Source organism: Colletotrichum paranaense, assembly GCF_030867605.1.
Source record: "Colletotrichum paranaense strain IMI 384185 chromosome Unknown Scaffold_11.1, whole genome shotgun sequence".
Lineage (NCBI taxonomy): Eukaryota > Fungi > Ascomycota > Sordariomycetes > Glomerellales > Glomerellaceae > Colletotrichum > Colletotrichum paranaense.
The window spans coordinates 911,385-930,366 of NW_026848969.1; the positions used below are offsets into that span (position 1 = coordinate 911,385).

Here is an 18,982-nt window from a genome sequence, read left to right on the forward strand (position 1 = left end):
AGGTATCACGCCCATTTAACGTTTGCTGCATACGTAAGAAAGAGGGCGCCACGAACATGGCTAGCAACATCATGATCTCTTCTGTAATTAAATGATACTATCTTAGGGTGCTAGTATTATCGACTCAGTAAGAGGAGGTACAAAGTAATTCACAAGAACTACATTCCTCCCATCCTCGCGTCTAAGGCAAAGGCACCGAGCACTCGACCGATAGAAAGACAATGAGCTCTACATATCACAAGGAGAAGATATAGAAGATGTTATACCATGTTCTTGAACAAGTTCGAGAATAAGTTAAACAAGCAATGCTGCCGTATGAAGCTTTGAGAGAGTGAACCTACGATATTCTCCTCGAGGTTTCTTCATGAGCCTTCAGGAGAACCTTCTGCACAGCCAAAAGTGATGAACGCGTAGAATTATCTACGAAACGAATATGAACAAGTCTTTGAATCAACGGTGAATGCTATGGTAGGTGCTTACCGCCTCGCTCCTTCCTAACCTCTACGTCCCTCCTTCCTTAACCTGCCTCTGGTACATAAGGAGTCTAATCATCCGTTTCTGTCACCAGCACCCATCCGGCCAATTGGCCGGGTGGTTTATACTCTGACGCAGAGAAGCCAAAACAAATACTCCAATGAAGCCGTGCTGGTCCGAGGGGCGCGCTGTTCGAGTCCGGACAGGGGCGTGAATTCTAGCGTAAGTGATCACCAGCCCTTTCCTTCCTTTCCTTTTTGACCTTTTTCAGTTTTGTAAGTGATTCATTCGAAAACTTGGCAATAGAGAAATCAATAGTCCATCCTCTGATATTCTGCAGCTTTCATGCTAGGTGAGATGAGCTGGAAAATACACGAAGCCAACAAAAGTTCCAAGTTGGTTGGTTATCTGAAGATTCCATCGAGATGCCTGACCGCTGAAAATGCAATTCCTTCGCGATCCTCATTGTGAACCGCCCTGAAAAATCATGTTATAGTCAATTTCCAAGACGAAGGGGAGAAATATCAAGAAAAAGAGTGAAGCTAAACTTGGGCTTCTTCCCAGCCTACTGTGATGTCATGGGACACTTCCAAGTTCGAACCCCCCCGATGGCGATATTGACCACACCACTATCAAGTTAGCAAATTATCTCGACAGCAAATCGAAAACACTCTAATACGCTTCATCAATATAACTAGATCTAACGTCTGCCTGGACCGAAGTGGAACTGAGTCTAGTCAAGTCGACAACTCCACGGGGCAGTGGCTGTGCACCCACCCAAGCCCCTTTTCCCAAAAGTTCGCCCGCCCCCCTTTCCCTGGGTAAAGAAAGAACCACCATTGCCAAAAACACATGGTATTAGCGTTGGTATTAATCTTTGCAAACCATGGAACTTTTCGGTTTTCCTTCGAGGACGGTATGTCCTTGTTCGAGATGGGGAAAATCCATCTTCCTTTGCGGCGAGGTATAGGCAATAGTCTGCCTTGCTCAATGCCCTAGACAATCATTCGTCGCAGAATCCGCTACTCGCAAGGTTGAGTGATTTGGGTTACGTGATCGGTCCGAGTAGAATACCGTTATGAAGATTTGCGAGATTTCGCTGCGATGGAAGTTCGCCTCGGTGGAAAGCCTCGCGGGGAAATTGGTGTTATGATTCCCCGCTGACCTCTTACACGAGGTCAAAGTTAGCCCGGTAGGAACCACTGCTTCGCCGGGCGGGACGTGGAATATGACCATACCTAGCGAGGGGACGTGAGTGTGAATTGTTCATACGAGGCGGGTTTCCAAGCTTTGCGCTGGACCCATCTCACAGACCCCTCCTCGGCAGTTCAAAACACCGTACCAAGTGTTTCTACTCGACTCAGAGGCGGTGTAACTAGCTTCATGACTAGCAAACCTCCATGAACCATCTCATCATCACGAAAGGGGGGGAAACACTGCCACCAAAGTGACCTGGACTAGATTACCAAAAGGATGTAATGTTGTTACTATCTGATAGAAAATGCATATGGTACCTCGGGAGTCTTGACGCCGTCGGCCTCATGCGGCTTGTGGGCTGCTCATCCCGGGGGTATAACGAGCAGGAGAACATATTTACACTAGAAAAGTAGAAAAACTGTTTCTGCGAGGAGGATTTCATGTACAATATCTCTGGAAAAAATGTACAACGTTTGGAAGTACTGTAAAAGTTCCTGGAGCAGAGGCTAAGCCTCTGTCACCCTGTCTCTGCCCCAAAGCAACATCACCCTCTTTTACTGCACAGTGAATCCGGCGTCGATGGGGTACGTGGCATACGACCAAGGGACAGCGCGCTGAAGGAGCTGGTAGTCGAAGCCGTCACCGCCGCCGCTGACGTACAGGAACTTTGTAAAGGCGGACGAGGCGGCGTAGGTGAAGGCAACGTTAGCCGGGACGAAGACGACGTCGCCCTGGATCAGCGTGACGGCGTCGTACCCCTCGACGGCGACCTCGAGGCTGCCCTCCTCGAGCTGGAAGGCCAGGGGCTGGCCGAGGTTCGCCTTGGTGGCGGTCTGGTTGGAGAGCAGGGGGCTCAGGGTGACGGTGCCCATGGTGAAGTTGCTTGCCGTCTGGTTGGCCGTCGCGAAGGGGGCGACGAGGTGGTAGACGCCGCCGTCGGCGTTGAGGTACTTTGGTCCGCGGTTTTTGGCGACAAAATTGGGGGTGACGGCGTCGGGCGCGAGGGTGTTGGCGGCCGTGTGCCATGTGTTTGCGCCACCAGCGCTGCCGTTGACGAGGTCGCGGCGGGGGTTGAAGTCGAGTTGGGCGTAGACGTCAAAGGCCTCGAGGGCGGAGATGAGGGCCGGGTCGGAGCCAGAGGAGGAGCCGTTGGAGGCGGCGGGGACGAACTCGGAGCCCGTGGGGGAGACAAAGTCCGAGTTTGCGATGGCGATGAAGAGCTCCTCGAAGCCGCCGGGTTGGATGACGCCCGTGAGCTGGGTGTCCGGGTCGGTGATCTGGAAGGTGTGGACCGTGTTGTGGGGCACGGCGCCGTAGTCGCCCGGGGTGAGGACGCGGGCCTGCTCGCCGGAGCTGTTGGTCTTTGCCCAGAGCTGGATTTGGCCCTTTGTGCAGTAGAAGTTCTCGTAGTGGGCCTTGTGGATGTGGGGGAGGACGCCCAGGTCGGACGAGTCCGGGGCGTTGGTCTGCATCAGGGTGAAGGCGCCGGCGGAGGAGTTGCCCGTGACGGAGAAGCGGTAGACCTGCTCGCCGACGGCGACGGCGCGGCCGGAGCCCTTGCGGAGGGCGTAGGGCTGGGACGTCTCGGGGGCCTGGTCGAGGATGAGGCTCTTTCCGGTGCTGTTGGCCTGCTGCTTGAAGGAGTGACCCTGAGGAGCTGCCGCCACGAGGGGGAGGCCGGCTGCGAGCGTTGAGAATCTCATATTGGCGAATTGTTGAACTTGAACTTTTGTTTACAAGTTTGTTTAACGGCGAGTTCCAAGGTGGCACACAGACAGGATGGACGAACGAGGAAGAAACATAATCACGTCAGGGGAAACATTGGGAACTTATAGCAGCATGAGAGCAGACGAACCAACGTTACGGCCGGGCATGAAGATCCTCGCTCGGTGTCCGAGCCGTTGCCCCCTTAGGAAGACCCCATCGCGGGATTTTCACCCAGTGTAACCCTTGCCGCATGTCATTGCTTGTTCCTGATCTGAACAGGGACACCGAGCTTCCAGGTCGAGCTACATGCTCCGCTTGTCCGCTGACTAACATGTTTCTTGTGGTGTTAACGTGGAAACGGCCTTCTTCTTCGATCTAGAATGGCTCCATCTCGAACCCATTCGGCCCGCTGTTCATCCCATTTGAAGAAACAAGCGCCAGGGATCGCGGGTATCTTGCATGCATGACGCAAACCAGGGCGAAGATGAGCTGAAGATAGCATCGACAAATGGAAGCCCCGAAGGAGAGACCGAATGGAACCGGGCACTATAACGGAGGTGGCATGTGGGTTGGCGTACGTATGTATCCCGATGATTAGAAGGAGGTGTATTCCACTCGAGTATGGGTCTCAGATGGCATTTGACGTACATCTGGGCGGAATTCCCGAAGTTCCCTGTCAATCGGTAGATGCGAAGCCCCTTGTCCACTTTGAACGATTTGACTCCACCCGGGAATTCCGGGCTTGGGAAGCTTCACACGTCGTATTATAGGGGAGCAGCGAAGGAGTAAGGATACTGAAGTTGCGCAGCTCGGTCAAATTGTGGTGCCGTGAGCCGATAGTCCGGTTCTCGTATTGTTCAACAGGAGCAGGTCTTTGAACAATGGGAAGCAGGAAGTGTTGTCTGTATCCGAGCACCCCGCTGGCGTCAACACGGCCAAGTACACTTCGTTCCACGACCTTCCTGTTGAGGGTGTTGATTCAAGGCATCTTCGTCACTATTCAACCCAACAATTACAGCTCGGGGCCGTTTTCCAAGATCTTATTCGATGTATGGCTGCGTATTTTGGGACGTTGGGTTACCTGTAACGACACTTCGTCTCAGGCTAGGCCAGGAAACAGGAAACAGAAAAAGGCATCTCACGTACAGATTTCTGCGGTTAGATCCCAAGTGAGATACAGTCATGAGCAATTTTTTGTCGCTCATGTTCATCAGCAACCACTCGTGAGGTTCAGACGCCGTTTGCGGTTGTGCGTGGCAGTGTTCCAAGGAGGCTATACGCCCGCCTTCGGTACCAAGTCATTGCCACTCTTCGTTTTCGAGGCGTGAAGTTGGCCATCACTTGACGACTCACTTCCAAGACTAAACACCAGATAGTGATCTAAGCCACAAGAAAATTGTATAAGAAGGATCGCTCGATGCTGACCCATCTTGGGTGTCCTTGAGGCCAGTCTCACCCGGCCACTGACAAGGGTGTAAGCTTGTTACCGGCGTGACGCAGGATCGCCCTTTTACCGGGAGGCGTAGTATAACGAGGGAACACTTCAAAAGAAAGGCAGGTGGCCTCACAGGATTTCCAACGTGAAGTCCTTGAGGCTTAAACCATGCGTGGAGTGATCAAGGGTAGGTGCTTGTTGGTGCAAGCCACCGCTGCCGGGGGGTAAAGGCGGCGGGTAAGGTAAGATGAGACCGTGAGGGTGACCGTTGTCGGGGCCTCCGAATCTGGCCGGATCATACTCCGTACCTGGTGGTATGCTGTCCGTAGATGGACGAAGGTCTGCTCCGTACTAGCGGGAGCCAACGATGAAGCACCATACAGCCTTGCTGCCTTGAAATAAAGTTGGCGCGGTCCAAAGAGGATTAATCGTTGTCATACCCCAACAGGGGTGCTGGGCATGTGTTGAAGATTCCGATTCTCTGGGATAGTGGGAATGGCTCGTGCGCCGAGCAGGTCCCGTATCGGGGCGTTTGCAGATCTACAACGGTGTGGCTGCCATGTGAGAATGACCCCTTGCGATTGTGGACTTCTGGAAGGAGTCGCGTGAGGCGTGGGCGTGACAGCCTCATGTCTGAGATATCAAGATTGCGGGTTGTTCAATGTTGACGATGTTGACCAAGTACCTACGATTCCTTGGGTAAGCTGGTAGCTTGAGTGAGTAAGAGGCCCCGAACACCGTATTCGCTTAGGGGTCAGGCAAGTTGGCTTTGTTGAAAGGGTACAATGGTGAAAATGATTCATCCGGTGAAGTATGATCCTAGAGGAGGTAAGAGATGACGGGACGCATTCCCAAAATGCCTGTTCGCAGCAATGGGCAAGTGCTTTGTTGGTTCTGGTGCGTGACACGTGAGACAAGGCATTTAGAAATCCCGTGAGCTCCAACAACTGTACCTGACCGGAAAGTTGGAAACAGCCAATTGGAAGGCCCCGCATGCCAAACGAAACTGTCAGATAGAGGGGAAGAAAGGACTGGCCAAACAACGAGAGTCTGGTCCTGCCGTCTCCCAATAGCCCCAAGTGAAATGGGTAAAAGCAGGCGAAAGAAGGATGGGAATCGGGAGGCAGCTTCTTCGCGGAGGTAGAAACTAAGGTAGAAAGCCTGCGTGTCAGCCTGTGAAGGGTCCATTCATTGGCCAAGTCGGAAGAAGAACTGCGCATGTGGCTTGGTGTTGAGCTAAGCCAAATTGGGTACGACTTTCTCGTCCATTTTGGAAAGGTACCTAGGCAGCTCCCTCCTGCCCCTCATTCTACCCTTACCTCATGTCCTCCCAGCCCACCTCATTCACACTCATTCCCAGCTCACCTACCTTTTACCTCCGTCCATCTACCTTGTGCCGCCTCTCTGGGTCGCAGCGTTGCTAGCCTGCCACTGCCTAGTCCAGGATCTAGGCGTAGAGGGGAGCACCGCTTGTTGCTCACCTTTGAATGGTTCCAGCTGAGCTGGAAACCGCCGCATGTCACTTTCCTTACCTCCTCACGCCTTGCTTGACATGAAAGCTGCGCTTACCTGAGGCCAAGCATGAGACCTCCAAGCTAAAGGTACAGCCGGGCGCTTGTTGGTACCGCAAACAAACGTACCTTCTTCCTACATTGCTTGTCATCGCACTACCTCACCCAGGGTAGGACATTTTCCACTTCCCAAGTTCCCAGGTTCCAATAAAGGACATTGAAAACGGGCCCATGATGATCGCCAGAGTTGCCGAGGAGCTTTGCGCATTCAATTAAATTGACTTTCGTCTCCCTGCGATCGTGGATCTTCGAAACACGGCGATAGAACATCCCGACAAATTCACATCAACCTGGTCTTCTTGTGTACCTTACCGCCGATTCACTGCCTGGTAGCCACATTTCTGCCATTCAAAGTTTACCCAGAAGACCACGTCAAAGAATAATCTCTTTATTCACTTCTGTCAATAGTCTCATGGGCAGCCTGTGCTCAAACATTGAAAAGGACGATGCACCTGGCGAGAAGGATGGTCAGGCTAGTAGGGACATCAATGCGAAGACCATCACACGACTCTCTTCCAAAAGGCTGCGGAAGCTTCGACATCAACGCCATCACGCTCATCACCAAAGACACCAAGCAGACATGGACAAGGCCCAGGAAATGATTGAAGCTCACGAGGTAGTCATCGATAACATCTTCAAGATGCGCCGGAAAACTGCCCTCGATAAGGCCGACGCCAGAAAAATAGACGGACCTGACGAGTACTTCCACCAAAGAAAGGAAATCTTGGACCGCGAGAATACACTATCTTTTGATTTTAGCGCAAAGATGCGGGCATCAGAGAAGGAGCGGAAAGCCAACGCCATCATTCAGAAACTCAAGGTCAAGGACCATGAGAGCGTGTATGAACCGGCTGAAAAGAGGCAAGGATGGGGTGGTCAGAAACATGCGCGATTTGCTGCTGACCATTTCCTATCCAACGTCGATCTAATCAACCAAACGAGTCTATTCCGAGTTGCCGTCAAGATGCCAAAGGGAGCACACCTTCATATTCATTTCAACGCCTGCTTACAGCCTCATGTATTGCTGGGCATTGCCGAGACCATGCCCCGCATGTTTATCAAAAGCGATCTGTCGTTGGCACCGAGCGCGGCAAAGACTAACCTTCACCGTTGTGAGATCCAGTTTTCCATCTTGCCGCTCGAAAAGGAAGACGAGGTTAAGGGAAACCTTTTCAAGACCGACTATCATCACCGACAAATGATGAAATACTCAGAGTTTATCAAAGAGTTCCCCGAGCATTATAACGGCATGAAGGCCGAGGAGTGGCTAACGAGCAAACTTGTCTTTCACGAAGATGAGGCACATAACGCGCTTCAAACAGTTCAGGGAGCATGGGAGAAGTTCAACGGCCGGACCCGCATGATGAAGGGGCTCTTCAACTATGAGAGTGCCTACCGGAAATACACACGGGGCATTCTTGAAGATTTCGTCCGCGACAACATTCAGTATGCCGAGATTCGGCCTAATTTCATGCAGACAAATCAACTCTGGACTGATGACGGTACGAGGCAAATCGACAATAGGGGTATCATGAAAATCATCATAGAAGAATACGACAACTTTCAGAAGGAGACCAAAGACTACTTTGGCGGGCTGAAGGTCATCTACTGCACTCCTAGGTCTTTTACCACGGAACTGGTTGCATTTGCGCTCGACGAGTGTTTCGAATTCAAGAGGGAATGGCCCCAGTGGATAGCTGGTAAGTCCTTGAACGCCGCTATACTTTGAGCAGACAACTAACTGACAAAACAGGATTTGATCTGGTTGGCGAAGAATCGCAAGGTCATCCTCTGCGACATTTCGTTACAGAATTTCTCGCCTTCCGGAAGAGATGTGAGGAATCTCAGCCTAAAGTTGACATTCCGTTTCTCTTTCATTGCGGAGAGACGACAGACATTGGCAACGACACGGACGGCAATCTTGTGGATGCGCTCTTGCTCAACTCAAAGCGCATCGGCCACGGATTTGCTCTGGCCAGGCACCCCTATATCATGGAGCACATGAAGAAAAGTGGTATCTGCCTTGAGGTGTGCCCAATCTCCAACGAGGAGCTTGGTCTCACACCCCGGATTACGGGCCACTCAATGTACAACTTGCTCGCCAACAACGTACACTGCACTTTAAACTCAGATAACGGAACAATATTCAGGTATGCCTTTCTCCTGTTTTGCATCAAGCCATAAGGCAGCAAGAAGCTAACCAGAGACCACACAGATCAACTCTTTCACATGATTTCTATCAAGCGATGGTGGGTAAGACGGACATGACTTTGCACGGCTGGCGACAGCTCATTGAGTGGAGTCTAGAGCACTCTTGCATGTCAAAAGATGAGCTCGCGAGTGTGCGGAAGGAATGGGAGAAGCGTTGGGAGCTATTCTTGGAATGGATTCTTGAAGAGTTCAGGGATTTGTCGTTAGAGATTCCAGAGTAGAAATTCGGCTGGAGCAACCGACATGCCCGGCTTTCCTTTGGTCTGTTCTGGAAATACCATGGGACAGATACGGGAAAGTTTTTTATTCATTTTTTTAGAAGATTTAACGATGAATGTCTTTATGAGGATCGAAAGGACACTACCAGACCTGTAACAAAACTGACGAATGAAGGACCAAGTCGACGTGACTCGATGTGTGATTTCTGCCTATTGCGTAACTCATACGAGGTTGGGGGCCGCATCGTGGATGGTAACAGTCTTGGCGTCAGCTGCGATGACGGGCCGTTCCTCTTTCTCTTCCATTATGTATTTTGCCACACAACTTGTTTCTTCCATGTAAAGGTGTGTCCAAGCACTTCACTTGCAAAGATTATCTCGGCCGAGTCTTCATTTATTGATATCAACTCACTCTTCCACTCAGATCGGGGCCTGCCAGCCCAGAATTAGGATTTTTAAGGTTAGTTGATAGGTAGTGGACCAGCCAGCCAACATGATACCCCCTCCTTCTCTTCCTCTCTTCCCCCCTCCCCCTCCCCTCCGCCCAGCCAAGAAATCGACCGCCGCGGAACCCAACTTTCACCGGGACTTCTCCTCCGCGAAGCCTTGCTCCGGGCCAGTTCTTCTTTTTGGTCCATTCCCCACTCGTTCATCTCATCTCGTCTCATCTCATCCCAATATCTCTCGTGTCCTACCTTTACCCCTCCTGCCCTTTGATCCTCCCGAAACGAGCAAGCTCTTTGAGCCCTTCAGAAGCTGCTGTCAAGGGTTGACGGAGGCAATGGTGAGATGGATAGGTAACTCAGAGCCCAGGTCAGGTCCCGTCCCGTCCCGTCCGGGCCCCAACAATTTGAGATTGAGGTGAGGACAAACGGCACGGAGTACACGCCATCGATCAAGCTGCAGCCTGTTGCTCGTTTACCTATCTTAGCCTACTGCGCCACCGGAACTCCTCTGTGTCGCACATCTCAGCCTGATTCTGTATGAGGGGACTTTTACCGGTCCAACGACTGTCAGAAAGAACTCTGTTATCCGGTACCTGGAGGTGTACATCACAGTCAAGTACTTCCAGGTTTTCGGTACTTATTGATCACTGACACTCTGATTGTTTGCATAAGTAGCACAGGATACCGTAAAGAAAGAGGTATGAAAAGAACGTCAAATATACGTCTTGATTTTTCTATCTACACGGCAAACGTTTGCGCGGGAGCTGATCTCGAGTCTAGTGGTTATGCCGCGTACCAAGCTCTTTCTTTCCCTCTCTGGTCTTTTTCCATCCTCTCGAAGAAAAATCAGCCGTCATGCTTTGAAGCTCTCTGAAGCAGACTAATAAACACAATGCCAAAGTCAAACCGGCCCTCCCCTTTTTACTTTCACCACGAAAAACTAGAACGCAAAAATTGGCTTCTTTTTTTCGGGATCCCAAACTCCAAGAACCGAATATGCATGTGTCGTCAAGAAACTAAAGCTAAAAAGCGAACCTCAGTCGAACTTGATGCCCTTCTTGCTAGAAATGTCAATCATGCCGCCGCGGTAGGCGCCGCGCTTCTTCTTGTTCTTCTCCTTGGTGAAGCCCTTGCCCTTGGTGACGATGAGGTCCTCGTGGGCGCGCTGCGAGTAGTCGTTGGGCACGTACTCGTTGCTGGCGAAGCGGGGGTCGACGTAGACGACGTCGGGGATGCGGGAGAAGGGCTTGTTGGGCTCCTTCTTCTCCTTCTTGCCGCCGCGGTTGTTGGCGCGGTAGGTCATGGGGTCGGGGGGCAGAGGCGGGTCGGCGGCCGTGGAGGTCGCGGGCTTGAGCTCGGGGGAGGTCTTCTCGAGGGTTGCGGAGGAGAGGGAGGCGCTGTCGGTGGGTGCCTTTTCCTTCTTGGCCTTCTTCTTGGTGTCTGCGTCTGAGTCGGAGTCCGAATCGGAAGAGGAAGAAGAGGAGTCGGAGTCGGAGCCAGATTCGGGAAGGGGCACCTTTGCGGCCTCAGAGCCATCAGAGTCAGAGTCAGAGTCGCTGTCGCTGTCGGAAGAGTCTGAGTCGGAGGAGGAGTCTGATTCGCTGGAGCTGTCCGAGCTGGAATCGGATGAGGAGTCGGAGGAGGAGCTGCTGTCGTCCTTCTTGACCCTCTGCTTCTTGGCCTTGGGGGCCTCGTCTTCAGAGCTGGAGTCGTCTGAGGAGGAGTCGCTGTCGCTGCTGCTGCTGCTATCACTGCTGCTGCTGTCGGACTCGGGCGCCTTGCGCTTCAGGCTCTGCTTGGCCTCGGGCTTGGGCTTCTCATCCTCGCTCTCGCTGTCGCTGCTGGAGTCGGAATCGGAGCTGGAGCTGGAGCTGGAGCTGGAGCTGCTATCGCTGTCGCTGTCGGCGGCAGCAGCCGCATCGGCCATGTCCACATCCTCGCTCGAGCTGCTGTCGCTAGAGCTCTCGCTAGTGGTGGGAGCGGTGGAAGAAGTCTGCCAGGTCTGGAAGACGGTGACGAGGCTGGTCTGGGCCGCCTCCTTCTTGGAAGGCTTCCAGCCGCTCTTGGCGCGCTGTTTCTGGAAGGCCTCGTGGGCGGAGGTGAAGGCGTTCTCGGAGAGGAAGGAGTCGACGAGGTCCATCAATTGGGCGGGAGGAGCCTGCTTGGTGGAGGTGGCTTCAGCCTTGACCTTCTTCTCGGACTTCTTGACCTTGGCCATTTTGTCTGGTTGCGTTGTCGCGGAAGCCGTAGGGGTGCTTGCGTTATTGGATTTCGTGAAGTTGTTGGAGAATAGCCAAGATGGAGGCGCAGACATGTGTATTGTGCCAGAAGATGGCTCTTATCCGTCGCAATGGGCAAGAAGAAGACAAGGTAAGTGGAGGGGGAAAGAGCCGGCGAGTCGCAAATTCCTCGGTGAGAATGGAATCGTCCTGGGTCTTCCCTCACCTGGGAAAATTTCTGTGGGATCTCTGCGCCGGCGGATCGGTGTCTCCAAAATTTTAGTGCCGGGATCCCTGCTCGCAACTTTTTTCATTCTTCCCGACCTCTTACTTCCGTTGCGAAAAGTTCTTATCTTATCAGTCGATATACATGAAGCTGGTCTATGCATTTATCCGTATTTTGAGGTACGCCAGTGGTAACCCGTTGCCACGCCTCGTACCTTAGCGCTTGCATCCACGCGACAGGGGTGGCCAGCTCATTGCCCGATCAGCGACTGGCCGTTTGTTGACTTTCGCAAAGCTGGGCGTCTAGGCTTCGACTAGCGACCGAGCGCCATCCTCTTCCTGGGAAATCCATCTAATGGTGCAGTATACCGCAAATGACGAAGGACTCTGAGTGACAGCCTCTCTAAACAACCAAACCCGAGCTTTCACAAGAACCCAAACCGACCGACCTTGTCCGTCGTCGTCTTCCTCCTGGTCTTTTGATCTACGCGCCTGGGGCCAGGTCAGATCAGACATCTTTCCTTACATCCACCACCCCGGTTTCATCGAAACACGCAGCGACAATGAATGCTACCAAACGAAAGTTCAACGCCCTCATCCAGGGTATGGGTAGATCATCCGCTTCTACAAAATCGAACGACACCACGAGCTTGCCTTCCGAATCCCCTCGTCCGTCGACGACTTCCCTCCAGCCCTCCAACACGAATTCTACAAACACGAACACAACGGCCGATACCTCTGTAAAACCGAGCATGTCGATTGAAGAGGATATCTTGTTGAAGCGTCGGCGCCTGCAAGCACTGACCGAGAAGAACGCCGCTACGATCAACAGCTCTCCTTCAATTCGTGCTACCGGGGCAGGTGCGACGACAACCTTCTCGAACGTATCTCTGAAGAAGTGGGTTCCAAGGTCTGCCAACGTGACGGAAATCAAGCACGCCCCAAAGTTTGCACCCAGCGACCGAAACGAGCTCCTGAAGAGACTAGCATCGTTCCAGGAGATTACAGACTGGACACCGAAACCCGATGCAGTGAACGAAGTTGAATGGGCAAAGCGAGGATGGGTATGCCAGGGGAAGGACCGTGTACGGTGTTCGCTCTGCAATAAGGAGCTCGTTGTGAAGCTCAACAAACGCGAAGTTGATGGCAAGGAGGTACCTGTCCTTGTGGCATCGGACGTCGGTAGGTTCATGGTTGCCAGTCCTCGTTGCTACTTAGAACTGATTGGTGAAGCAGAGGAAGCGTTAATAGAAAGATACTCCGATCTTATTGTCACGGCACATCTGGAGGAATGTTTATGGAGAAAACAGGGGTGTGATAGTAAGTATCTACAGACCCTATTGACGGAACTAAGACCTAACTTTCCCAGATTCGTTGCTCCGGCTGTCTTTAACCAATGCCAAAATAAGTATGGAGGCTTTGCGGACACGTTACGACGAGCTCTGTGCAAGGAAACCCTTCCTTCCCTACGAATTCAACTTGAGGTTGCCCGAGGGTCTCAACATCGACAGCGTCCTCGTCCAGCTGCCGGAAGACTTCTTCACAAGCCCACCGCCGACCAAGGACTCTCCGGATCCAAAGGAGCCAAACAGAGTCGCTTTGGCGTTGGCAATGATGGGGTGGCAGGGTCTCACGAATCCCCGCATCGGTGCGGTGCCAAATTCGGCATCCTGCCACACATGCTTGCGACGTCTGGGCCTTTGGATGTTCAAGAGTAAGGAGGTCAGCGCCGACGGCGAGATTCTCGTTCCCGCGCCAATGGATCATCTTGATCCAGTCAAGGAGCACCGTTTCTTCTGCCCTTGGAAAAATCCTGTGGCGCAACGTCTAGGCAGCGCGAAGCCCGGCTCAGACACGACCTTGGCGGCTTGGAAGTTGCTGACGCAGGTACTGAAGAATGACGCTTACCTTCGCGGAGCGCTCGAGGACCGGCCGAAGAACAGGTCCACGTGGCATAATAGAGGTGCCTCGGTGCCTTCAACGCCGGTCCGGAGGGGCGCTGCGGCACCCTCGACACCAGGGGGTTACGACTCACCGAGCGCTGCTACCGAGCCAGCCGGCGATGAGGACGAACAGTCAAGAGAAGCTAAGGATAAGGAGCGTTGGGCGCGTCTCAGAAGGGTGAAGAGTCTGTTTGAGTCGAAGAACGCGAAGAAGATTCGTCGGCAGCTTAGCAGGCCGGGCACGGCGCGTTCGACCGTCTCAGGGGCGGGGGGAGACAAGGAAAAGGAGAAGGAGAAGGAGTAGTAGTGGACAACCAGTCTGCACCATTTTCGTGTCACTCACTTGAGATTTCATACTGAAACGGAGGAACCAAGGAGTTCTCAGGGAATGTCTCATGGTCGACGAAGGCCTTTTTGCAATTTTGTCTTAGCTAGAATACCCATATGATGGAACCTGTCGGAGCGTTGGTTCATCAATAAGGCCTCCCGCAGTTTATGAGTGAAATGCTTGTGTGCCCAATCCGTGCGTGCCTGACGATGAGTTGCATTTCTCTCTAGAGGGTATCTCTTTTCTCTAATAAACTCAATCACACTATCCTACAAACATGGCCGTACAAAAAGCCCCCGGTTCCTTGACCACTCACGAACTCCAATCCCCAAACTTCTTCTCCAGCTCCTCAAACGAAACCACGTCCCCAGACCACGCCGCCGGATCACTCTCCAAAGCCTTACCCGGCTCCAGCCTCTTTTCCTCTTCCTCCTCCCCGCCCTTGTCCTGTGTCTTTTGCGACTTTTGCGCCGCCCTCCGCTGAGCGACCATCTTGCTAGCCTTCTCAGGCGCAACAAACTCCCTCACACCTGCCAACTCTAGAACCCCCATCCTCACCCCCGCCATCCCCGCCGCACCGCTCCGTGTCCCCTCATCCACCTTCCAGCTCTTATCGCGCTCCATCCGCGCCGCGGTGATGTACACCCTCTTCACCCAGCCATCCCACCCCGTCCTCGCGAAGCAGCGCTCCGCCTCGCGTAACCGCTGCGCTATGCCGCCTTCCTCGCGCGCTTTACGGGAGAGCGCTTTGTCCATTTTTGTAAAGACGAGCATCACGGGGCGGCCGGCGTCGGCGAGGAGTTTTACGATTTGCGCGTCCTTTTCGGATACCTTTTTCTCGGAGGATAGGAGGAGGACGATGCCGCGGAGCATGGTACGCTTGTTGATATATTCGACGATTTCGCGGCCCCATTCTTCGTGGGAGGCGTAGCCGTAGCCGGGGGTGTCGACGAGGATGATGCCGTGTTCTGGTTTCTCTTCCTTTGTGACGCCGCCACCCTCGGACGAGGAAGAAGAAGGGGAGGCGACTGGTTTCCGGAAAGGAAGGCCTGTCAAGGGTCCCACGCCGTACGCGTTCATGGAGACGGTCTTGCCCGCGCGATCGCTTACTTTCGCGAGCGACGCCGCGCCGGTGAGGGCGTTAATGAAGGACGATTTCCCGCAGTTGCTGGCGCCGACGACGCAGATCTCGGGCGTGGTGGTGTTGAGCGGGTGGTGCTTTAGCCGAAAGGCCGAGTATAGGAACGTCGCGGGCGGGGATAGGAAGAAGCGGGCGGCGAGGGCGTGCGGGAGGACGTCGTCGTTGGCGATGGGGTCCGCGACGAGGCTGCCGCCGTCGCCCTCGAGTTCGATTTCGGGGGGCGGCGGGGGCGGTCTCCGCGCTAGGCGGAGGTCCTTTTCTGAGATTGAGATTGCTGCTTTGATGGCGTCTGGGCTGGCGATCATGGCTGCTGCGTCGCGGTTCCTTCGGGAGGGTTCGGGTTTTGGCGGTTTGGGTTGCCGGATGGGTTTCTGGTGTTCTTTTGATCTCTTGGGGGGGACGAAGTAGAGTGATCTGGCTTCCCAGACGTCCTTGGGTTTGCTGATCTTGTCCAGTTCTTCTTGAGATAGTTTCGGCTGACTGGATATCAGTATAGGCCCTCCGTGTATGAACCCTTTTTGGGGAAAGAAGAGTGATAATGCTTCAACTCACCATTAGTACAAAACCGCCACCCTTCCTCTTGGGTGCCGGCGGTCCATCGTCTCTGTGTGACCTCCTTGGCCGGGGAGGACTCCTCCTCGACAAAGATGTTGAGAACCTCTCATCCCGTTCACGTTCGTTACGAGACGCATCACCAGAGCTTCTTGAGCTGAAGTCGCTGCCTGACCGTCTAGCAGGTGTACCGCCCGACCGCGAAGGGGGTGAGAGCCTAGTATCCGCCCGAACGCGCTGGTCCTCCCTTGCGCGAGTCTTCCCGTTGTCGAACTCTTCCAGTCGTCTTGGGTGTTTCCGCCCATCGTACCAACCGTCAGCATCTGGTTGGGGTAGCCATGCGTTGTAAGTCGGCCTGCTGCTCATCCATCGCTGCGACGTCAGGAGCGGCCGCTGAGCGAAGGCACGGCAGTTGCATATGTGTTTGAACATTTTCACGAGCCAAACATGAGAACCAGATTATTGTTCTGAAAATTTGATATTCATTGCCAATGGTGCCGAATGATACTTGTGGATGGGAGAGCTCAGGGGATGGTGGAAGGTGTGTGAAGGTCCGAGTTTGCTTAGGATAATGCAACAAACGCATAGAGACGTTTCGTTATATGCATAGTCAATCGCCAAACCCCCACCGTCGCCACCCCTACATCGAACAAGTTGTCACAACTAACATCACCTCACTTCAAAGTCTCTGCGATCTTGTGGCAATAATGGCCTCTATTTTTGTTCTACCTTCCCTATGCATGGTTCATCAAAGCTCGTCATGCATGCCCATTCCCTTGAAGGTTCGATGTAATTCAGCAAAATACAAAATCAATCCGTCCAACGCCTTGTTCATCCAGAATCGATTGGCGAGTTGATCAACCACCGGCCTGGTAGCGGTAGTAGAAGTTCTTCTGGTTGTTCAACTTCTCGCTGACTCCGTAGTCGTAGCGCTTCTGGTGACGGGTGGCGGTGCTCCGGCCTCTGACCTCTTCCTGTCTAACAACGCGCTTTTGCTTGTCAGACGCACCAGCCATGCCAGCAGCATCTCTGCGAGCGATGGCACGGTTGCGAGTCTTGCGATCGCCGGTGGTGGCGACTTCTCTACCATCAACATCCATCTCATCGCCCGAGCCAGAACCAGCCTCAATGGCCAGACGCTCGGCGCGCTCCTCCTCGGTAGGGTAGTTGTGGAGATTCTGTCTGAAGTATCGGTTGTGAGAGCGGTGACCGACTGCCTTGCCAGAGGGCAAGTGCAGCTCGTACTCGTCGTAGAAGACAGCACGAGTGTGCTTGTGGGCGTGTGAGTGCCAGCCATCGGCCTGGTGGCGGGCACGCGGATCGTTGGTAGAGTGATGAGGGTGCTTGTCGAGGCGCTCGAATTGTTCGTACTTGCCGTCCGCGGTGAAGGCCGTCAGTTCATCCGAGTCAAGTGAAGAAGCCGAGCTGTCCGTCTCCCAGCCATCATCTCCACCCTCCTCAACCTCCTCGCCGTCCTCCCCAACCAACTTCGTCGGGCGCTTCAGGCCCAACTTGGCTCCACCATTCTCATCGGCCTCTTCCTCTTCCTCGTCTGAGTCCTCGCCATCAGAGTAGGTGCTTCGGAAATCGTAGAAATCACCAATGTCGAGCTGAACCTCCTCTGTATCGTACGGAATCTTGCAGTGGCCCTTGTCACGCATGTGAGTCTGCACAGCGAAAGCCGTCTTCTTGGTCTTGAAGCAGTACAGGCACTGGTGACCATCGTGGACGCGCTCCTGCAAATGCTGAAGCAAGCCATCCAGATCAACAAGGTACTGCTTCTCGGGAATGAACATGTCGTGGAATCGCTCCATGTGGTTGGCGTTGAGCGAAACGCTGGGCGACTCGTAGTTGCAGAACAAACAGGACTTGATGGTCCAAGCGATCTCTGGCTTTGACTGCACGGGGGTTGCAGATTCGGAGTCGCGGTTCATGTTAACGTCTTCGCGCTGACCTTGAGCAGAGAGGTGGGGGTTGGAGGGGCGCTTGACGGGTGAGGGGCGCTCGCCGTGGGACTCGTGGATGTTGGTCTTCTTCAGGCCCTCGACGACCTGAGTGAATTCCTCTTCGGCCTCGGAATCCAACTCGCTCTCCTTATCGACGGCGATAGGCTCACCAAGAGAGAAGGTGGAGCTCATGACGGAGCTGGCATCATCGGCAACACCGCCCTTGCGTCTAGCAATAGCAGCGACACGGACCTTGTGCTTCTGGCTCGTCAAGTGGTTCTGGTAGGCGTTCTCGCTCGAGTACGACTTCTGGCAGGCGTCGCAGGAACGTTCGAAGAGAGCCTTCTCTGCCTCAGCGGTCTGAACGGCGCGAGCCTGGAGGACCTTTTCGTTGAAGACCTCGGAGGCAATAGGAGGAAGGGAGGCGACTCTGCGCTTGAGGTTGTATCGGCTGTGTAGATGATGTCAGTTGGTCTGGGCGGAACACAGCGGAAACAAGACGACAAGCCGGGCCTAGAAAACAGAAGGAACTATTCTGGGAAGGAGGGAAATGAAAGTAACATACTGCCAGTCGCTCTTCATATGGCCTCGCTGGAGGTCGATGTTTCGGTAGGCAACAGAGCAGGTGTTGCAGGTGTAGGGGTGGGAAGCCGTCGTTGCCCCTCCATTTGCAGGAACGGCGCCGAGGGCAGCAACATCGACGCTCGCCATGGTGAATGTCGTGTGCGAAAGTGGTGGGTTTTGCTTGATTTTTGTCTCGGAGGTTGCTTGAGTATATTTTTGATTGTTTGGAATAGGGAGGTTTGTTGCGCGCAAACGTGAATTTGCAGGATGCGCAAAAGAAAGAGAGATGAAGGAAGCAAAAGATGGGCGTCCCTCTGTGTGCAGTGCGTCAAACTCTGGCGGGATGGAGGGGAAAATGATTTTAAAAGGGAAAATTCGCAAGGGCTTTAGTGGATTAGGCGGGGGTTTGGAGGGACGTGATAGGCACGTCACTTGCAGTCTAGGGCCCTTGGGCTGGGCTGTCCCTCAGAAGTTGTACCACTGGAAAGCCTCGAGATTTCCCTTACCTTAGCAAGTTCCTGGCAGTTGCTGCCCTGTCAAGTGGGGACCTGTACACTAATTCTCTCCTTCCCGAAGCACCGGACCTGCAAAGATTCTCGACTGAGAAGCCTGGTGCTTTCTTTTTGGCTTCTGTCTTGTTCTGTCTCGCCGGCTGACATATCACGAAAGATGAGGCAGGTCGCATGGATACCGGGTACCTAGGGGGGCAAACTGTCGCCGCAAGCACCAGCAAGTCTACTTGTCACCGTTTTGGGATTAAGGTGTCGCCGTCCCGCGCCTTTTAGAGTTACAGCCTTTATCATGG

The 18,982-nt window shown here is 53.6% G+C and overlaps 6 protein-coding genes across 6 annotated transcripts; 2 read left to right on the top strand and 4 right to left on the bottom strand.

The window, feature by feature from the left end:
* Positions 1-2,225: 2,225 nt before the first annotated feature.
* Positions 2,226-3,374, bottom strand: CPAR01_12629 (uncharacterized protein; the record flags this gene model as incomplete). The annotated part of the gene is made up of 1 exon (XM_060496884.1): positions 2,226-3,374. One exon carries the CDS (start codon positions 3,372-3,374, stop codon positions 2,226-2,228), a length of 1,149 nt encoding a protein of 382 aa, XP_060344417.1.
* A 3,422-nt stretch (positions 3,375-6,796) lies between these two features.
* CPAR01_12630 (adenosine/AMP deaminase) lies at positions 6,797-8,816 on the top strand (the record flags this gene model as incomplete). Its single annotated transcript, XM_060496885.1, has 3 exons — positions 6,797-8,084; positions 8,138-8,534; positions 8,600-8,816. 3 exons carry the CDS (start codon positions 6,797-6,799, stop codon positions 8,814-8,816), a joined length of 1,902 nt encoding a protein of 633 aa, XP_060344418.1.
* A 1,479-nt stretch (positions 8,817-10,295) lies between these two features.
* On the bottom strand, positions 10,296-11,573 carry CPAR01_12631 (SRP40 domain-containing protein; the record flags this gene model as incomplete). The annotated part of the gene is made up of 1 exon (XM_060496886.1): positions 10,296-11,573. One exon carries the CDS (start codon positions 11,571-11,573, stop codon positions 10,296-10,298), a length of 1,278 nt encoding a protein of 425 aa, XP_060344419.1.
* Positions 11,574-12,266: 693 nt separating this feature from the next.
* On the top strand, positions 12,267-13,950 carry CPAR01_12632 (uncharacterized protein; the record flags this gene model as incomplete). Its single annotated transcript, XM_060496887.1, has 2 exons — positions 12,267-13,023; positions 13,073-13,950. The coding sequence occupies 2 exons, from the start codon at positions 12,267-12,269 to the stop codon at positions 13,948-13,950; spliced, it is 1,635 nt and encodes a 544-aa protein (XP_060344420.1).
* Positions 13,951-14,286: 336 nt separating this feature from the next.
* CPAR01_12633 (ribosome biogenesis GTP-binding protein YsxC) lies at positions 14,287-16,099 on the bottom strand (the record flags this gene model as incomplete). Its single annotated transcript, XM_060496888.1, has 2 exons — positions 14,287-15,591; positions 15,668-16,099. The coding sequence occupies 2 exons, from the start codon at positions 16,097-16,099 to the stop codon at positions 14,287-14,289; spliced, it is 1,737 nt and encodes a 578-aa protein (XP_060344421.1).
* Positions 16,100-16,524: 425 nt separating this feature from the next.
* CPAR01_12634 (zinc finger protein Yan) lies at positions 16,525-18,324 on the bottom strand (the record flags this gene model as incomplete). Its single annotated transcript, XM_060496889.1, has 2 exons — positions 16,525-18,064; positions 18,179-18,324. 2 exons carry the CDS (start codon positions 18,322-18,324, stop codon positions 16,525-16,527), a joined length of 1,686 nt encoding a protein of 561 aa, XP_060344422.1.
* Positions 18,325-18,982: the final 658 nt, after the last annotated feature.